This window comes from Cucurbita moschata, unplaced genomic scaffold, assembly GCF_002738365.1.
Source record: "Cucurbita moschata cultivar Rifu unplaced genomic scaffold, Cmos_1.0 Cmo_Scf00044, whole genome shotgun sequence".
Classification (NCBI taxonomy): domain Eukaryota; kingdom Viridiplantae; phylum Streptophyta; class Magnoliopsida; order Cucurbitales; family Cucurbitaceae; genus Cucurbita; species Cucurbita moschata.
In genome coordinates, this window is record NW_019268560.1 from 552,547 (window position 1) to 558,836 (window position 6,290).

The following is a 6,290-nucleotide window of genomic DNA, read 5'->3' on the forward strand; positions in this document are numbered from 1 at the left end:
TTGAAAATATTGTGGAACAAAACACTTCCTCATGGACTCTTTGAACTCGTACCATGAATCAGTTGGTGCTTCAAGGTTTCTTCTCCTACTTCACATCAATTTATCTCAACAATTTTGAGCATATTGTTTGCATTAAGCAATGCATAACAGTACCTTCTTTTCATCACTAAAATTATGACAGTTGAACACCGACTCCACCATTTTCTCCCATTGAAGGTACTCCTCTGGATCGGTTTTGCCATAAAACTCGGAAAGTTTTAATTTGATGCTCCCCATGTTACGATCAATTCTATCATCATAAGGAACGCGTTGTTGTAAATTATGATACTTTCTTCCATGGTCTCTCCCTCGTGTCAAACCACAACCAACCGCATGTGGATTATCCTCGTGTTGATCAGAATTGTTGCCCTCATATATATTGGTTGAGGGTGCAGGTGGTGGAACCCTGTGTCGAGCTTGATTTTGAATCTCCAATATTTCTATTCGATCTGTCAACTCTTCGATTCCTCGAATTAGTCTTTCCATGGTTCGTTGTTGTGCTTCTTTCAATCGTGCATTAGTAATGTTAGGATTGTCGTCTGGATTTTTCAGGCTACAAAAGAAAGTTAAAAGAAAAAAAAAAGGACCTCATAAGCGCTCCCTCACGTGTGTTCACTCGTGTTTAGCACTCAACCTTCGAATCAATGTATCATTCCCTTACAAAATCACCCTCACAATTGAGCACAAGCAAATCACACTCTAAAAAAAAATTGCGACATGAGACAAGCTATGTTATAGAGCTAAGTGCAATTCAAAGTGAATAGACAGCACACTTAACACATAAACAAGAGTATTAAAGGAGCAATTTGAATAACGACAAAAAAACGAATTAAAGAAAGAAAATGAATGAGGACTAATTTAGATGTAGTAACATATGAGAGCTACATATAATAATCCAGAAGTAAAAAAGAAGACATTTAACGTCAATAAGATTTTTTTTTCTTTTTTTTCGGTAACTAATTGGCAAAATCTAATCAATTTACTAGCAAGAAAATTGATTTAGAAGATCCTAGAGAAGAACAAAGTGTTCCATTTCTAACACTTTATAAAATATGTCAACATGAATTAAAGCACATAAATAATTTTTTTTTTTTAACATAAATAATGTTTTTTTTTTCTTTCTTTTTGGCTATATATTTTTAAGATGGAATGTGAACATGCTACACAAACTGAAAATATATACATCGATGACAATCAAAAGAGATAAACTCAAGAAAACATATTTCCGATCTTAAGCCTAAAGCTCTAATACCAAATGATATGGAATCAACCCAAGGAAAAGTATGGAACGGATTACCTTGACGATCAAAATCAAGAGTAAAGAAAATTCATTTCTAAACTTGTGATTCTTAGCTCTCAAGAAAGCTACAAAAAATAGAAATTCTATTCTTTTTAATTCCAAAATGGGATGACTCTAATCAAAGAAAAGAAAGTTTTATATGTGACACATAATTCTCAAATTAAATTGGCTAGTAAATGAGAAATGCCCATAACTTTCATATTAAAATGGCTATGGTGGAATATGGTAAATTAAGTCGGTTACAATATAAAAACTCCTATATTAAAAATTAAATTATAATTAAATAATGCAATGAATTTAATATGCTTATTAGTCATAGACTAGTTTCATAAATTCAGATGGAGTTCATTAAATGTCACTTAGAGTGCATTTAATGCATCTCTTTCTTGAAGCTCAACTTTGGACAACATATAATAGAGGTCTCCAAAGTCTTCTAGATTTTCCTTTGATGAGCTCACCATAGCTTGAATATAAGTGTACAAGGTTTGTTGTAGCTTCTTGACTCTCGTTCTTGTAATTGGACCTTGAGGTATGAAAATTCCTTGGTCGTGGTTCATATCACACACCGCCCCCTCAAGCTACACCATGGGCTGGATTGGACCTCACCACACGAATGATTTTAGAATCGCTCCAGATGACGATGCAAACAATGTTGGCTACAAAACAGGCCACATTGTTAGCTACGCAACAAGTCGCAGCAATGGCCACGCAACCAACCAATGCAACGGCCACACAACCAGCTAATGTGATGGCTACACAACCAACCAAAAATCTGCAACCGGACAGGGGGACGAATTGGTTAAAAGACTTCACACGGTATGACCCCCGTCCGTTCATCGGTTCAAAGGAAGATCCCACATCAGCTCAGATGTGGATAGTAATCATGGAAACGACCTTTGAATCAATGAGGTGCCCTAATGACCACAAAGTAGCGTGCGCGACATATGTACTACAAAAGGACGCATAAGGTGGAGAACAGATAACAAACAGAATATCAACCCGGGAGAGGGGATCACAACATGAGAAACCTTTAAGGAAGCCTTCCTGAAATACTGCTATCAAAGGAAAACTCGTATAAAAAAAACAGCAAGAAATTAACCACCTGATCCAAGGCTTACACACTGTGGATCAGCAGGAATTCATGAGATTAAAGAGGTTCGCACCATCACTAGCACACACTGAAGAAAAACAGACAGAAAAATTTGTGTTGGAGTTGAACCCGAAGACCCGCCTCATGTTGGAGGCATTTAACCCGAAAACTTACGAAGAGGCCCTGAGGACGGCCAAGGCCCTCGAGGAACCTCCAGAGGAGAAAAACTCGGAGCCAACGGCATTCGTAGGAAAGAAACGTCCCGTTGAGGCGAACCCAAGAAATTCCAACTGCCACTCAAGAGACCTCGACATCAAGACGAACGACCTGCTCCGCCTCCAGTACCTCGATACCTAGTACCAAAAAAACCTCTGTGTCACGAATGTGGGAAACAACATTGGGGCAGATATATGGCAGGCTCGAGGGTATGTTACACGTGCGGTCGTGCAGGTCACACGGCCCAATTTTGTATTGGAACGGACGCGAGAAACCTAAGGGGACCCCCTAGAGGAGTGGTTATTCGAGTACCCACCACGCAAACCCGTGCACAGACCAGGGCATATGCAACGACCAGTAAAGAGGCGGGAACGTCTGGCACCGTGGTGACAGGTACGCTTTCTATACTAGGACACTTTGCATTGACGTTGTTTGATTCAGGTTCTACCCATTCATTTGTTTCTTTGCCATTTGTTAGTCAAGCAGGGTCCGTAGTAGAGCCCTTGATGAATGTATTGTCGGTCGGTACCCCAGCAAGAGTAGACCTGGTTACTGAAAATAGAGTAAAAGACAGACAAGTGGTAATAGTTGGACGAACCATCCAAGTAGACCTAAAAGTAGTAGATATGACGGATTTTGATGTCATACTAGGAATGGACAGGCTAGCCGAAAACTTTGCTAGCATGGACTACCATAAGAAAGAGGTAGTATTTACACATCTAAACGGACTTACCTTTAAGTTTAAAGGAATCTTCACAGGCACCATCCCAAAAATAATATCGATGATGAAAGTCATACGCCTGGTATAACAAGGGGGGTGAACGATTCTAGCTTGTGCGGTGAACACAACAGGAAAAGAGAAAAAATAGATTCGGTACCCATAGTAAACGAATTCCAAGATGTCTTCCTAGAGAACCTTCCGAGAATCCCTCCATCGTGAGCAGTAGATTTCGGAATAGAACTTGAACCATAAACGAGACCCATCTCTAAAGCCCCGCCCCAATAGAACTAAAAGAACTTAAATCACAACTACAAGACCTATTAGATAAAGACTTCATTCGATCTACTGTATCCCCTTGAGGTGCGCCAATGTTGTTTGTTAAAAAGAAACTGGCTCTATGCGTCTATGCATTTACTACAGAGAATTAAACAAGAGGACGATAAAGAACAAATATCCATTACCCCGCATCGAGGACCTATTTAACCAACTTCGAGAGGCAACAGTGTTTTCCAAAACAGACCTTCAATCACGATACCATCAAATTAAGATTAAAAATAAAAATATACCAAAAATAGCCTTTCGAACCGGATATTGTCACTATGAGTTTGTGGTAATGTCCTTTGGCGTCACCAACACCCCAGCAGTATTTATGGAATTAATGAACCGAGTATTCAAGGAGTGCTTAGACACGTTTGTGATCGTGTTCATAGACGACATCCTGATATACTTGAAAACAGACGAAGAACACCAAGAACACCTCTGAATAGCCCTAACTATTCTAAGGGAGAACAAATTATATTTCGTTCTTGGGACACGTAGTGTTTAAAGATGAAATTTTAATAGATCCCACCAAGATAGGAGTCGTCACAAAATGGAAACGGCCAACTACGGTTAAGTTTATAGAGAGTTTCTTTTGGATTATCGAGTTTCTTTTAAAGACCTTAAATATGTTGAAAATTTATGAAAGAGTAATGAGGAAGATCATGTGTTCATAGATAAATAACACCATCTCCCTTATAGGCCTTTTGTGAAAACTAAAATTAAGTGAGAGCTCATTGCTCAAAATGGAGCATATCATGCGGTGAGAGATTTGTGGTTTCTAATTTGGTATAGAGTCACATTCCAATTTTCTTTTTGATTTTTTTAGAAATTATATTTATTTTATTATAATTTTCATTTAAATATTTAAAATAATTAGGCATTCAATTTATAAATAAAATATTTTGAAAGCCGAGCATTTAACTTATTTGTCAACCAACATTTATATTAATAATTTTGAAATTTTCATATCTACCTTAACACTTTACCTTACTAATTTATATTCAAAGAAAATTATGATATAATAATAAATAAATAAATTAATTAATTAATTAATTAGAATGGTTAAATAATATTTAAAAAATAAATAAATTACCGGTAATTGATCCAATTAAAATAATTGCAAATACTTACAATGTTAAAATTTAGTAAATAAAGCAAAAATAATAATTGAAAACAAATCGTTAAATAAAACCTACAAAAACAATCCAATCAAAACTAAATCAGCTAACCAGTCGTGGAAATATCTGAGAGAGATTTGAAAATTCAGTCATTTTTTTTTTTCTATTTTTGAAAAAAAATGAGTACGATCCCATATTAATGTTTAAAATTAGAAAATAAGTTTTAATGATATCCCAAATTTTTCTCAATAGAATTTCTTTATAAATAGGAGTGGCAATTTTTTTTTTATAAACAGGAGTGCAGTGACGAACTTTTTCATAAATAGGAGCAGTGACGAACTTTTTCATAAATAGGAGCAGTGACAATTAAGTTCATAGGGAGTAAAAAATGATGAACCTTCCTAATTTCATCCTTATTTTATTCGGGTTTTTTTGGTTAATATCACCTATCATTGCTCTCAAAAAGGTACTATCACGGTTCTTCTTAGGTTTACAAGTATTATTATACGAACCCTAATTTTATTTTTTTTGGATTTCAGTCCTATATAGTGTTATTAGGATCTCACTCACATGGGTTAGAGGTATCAGCAGTAGATCTTCAAAGAGTGGTCGATTCCCATCACAAATTGCTCGGATCCTTGTTGGGGAGGTTTGAAGTTTGATTTTTTTTTTTTTTTTTTATCAAATATAGTTATTATTATACTATTTTGAATTAATAAAAATTGAAAATTTTCAGTTCTGAAAAGGCCAAAGATGCCATTTTTCACTCATATAAGAACCATATAAATGGGTTTGCAGCAATTCTAGAGGAGGAGGAGGCCACCAAGCTTGCAAGTAAATACCAAATTATTTTAATTTTAATATATATATATATATATATATATTTAAATAATAATTGATAATAATTTATGGGACAGAGCACCCAGAAGTAGCAGCAGTGTTGCCAAACAAAGCCAAAGAGTTACACACAACTCATTCATGGGAGTTCATGCATTTGGAGAAGAATGGTGTTGTTCTCCCTTTTTCTCCTTGGAGGAAGGCTAGATTTGGAAGAGATGTTATTATTGCCAATCTCGACACCGGTAAATATATATTATCTTTTACTCGTTCATGGTAAATATATATTATCTTTTACTCGTTCATGGTAAATATATATTATCTTTTACTTATTCATATAACTCATCAAATTAACATGAAATATCTAATTTAGATCATAAAGGTTAGTTTGATTGTGAATTCTATTTGGGTTGGTCGTTACTGACCATGTACCTAATCTAGATCATAAATGGATTTCATCGACCATTTACCTAAATTAAATCATAAATATTAGTTAAGATTATGGAATTTATTTGGATTATTTGGGTAAATTAAATGTTTTTTTTTTTTGTTAAAAAAAAAAAAGTGTGTGTGGATTTTATTTGGATTATTTGGATAAATTAAAAAGTTAGGTCTATTAAATGTTTTTTTTTTTTTTTTTTTTTTTTT

At 35.0% G+C, this 6,290-nt stretch overlaps 1 protein-coding gene across 1 annotated transcript in view; it reads left to right on the forward strand.

Annotated features, from left to right (window-relative positions):
* The first annotated feature begins 2,480 nt into the window (after nucleotides 1-2,480).
* Nucleotides 2,481-6,290, forward strand: part of LOC111434037 (subtilisin-like protease SBT5.4) — a 6,702-nt gene continuing 2,892 nt past the window's right edge. Inside the window, exons 1-6 of the mRNA XM_023071334.1 lie at nucleotides 2,481-2,770; nucleotides 2,836-3,038; nucleotides 3,087-3,349; nucleotides 5,345-5,454; nucleotides 5,542-5,639; nucleotides 5,723-5,887. Of these exons, the coding sequence (XP_022927102.1) occupies nucleotides 2,481-2,770; nucleotides 2,836-3,038; nucleotides 3,087-3,349; nucleotides 5,345-5,454; nucleotides 5,542-5,639; nucleotides 5,723-5,887 (1,129 nt within the window). The remainder of the gene's footprint in view (nucleotides 2,771-2,835; nucleotides 3,039-3,086; nucleotides 3,350-5,344; nucleotides 5,455-5,541; nucleotides 5,640-5,722; nucleotides 5,888-6,290) is intronic.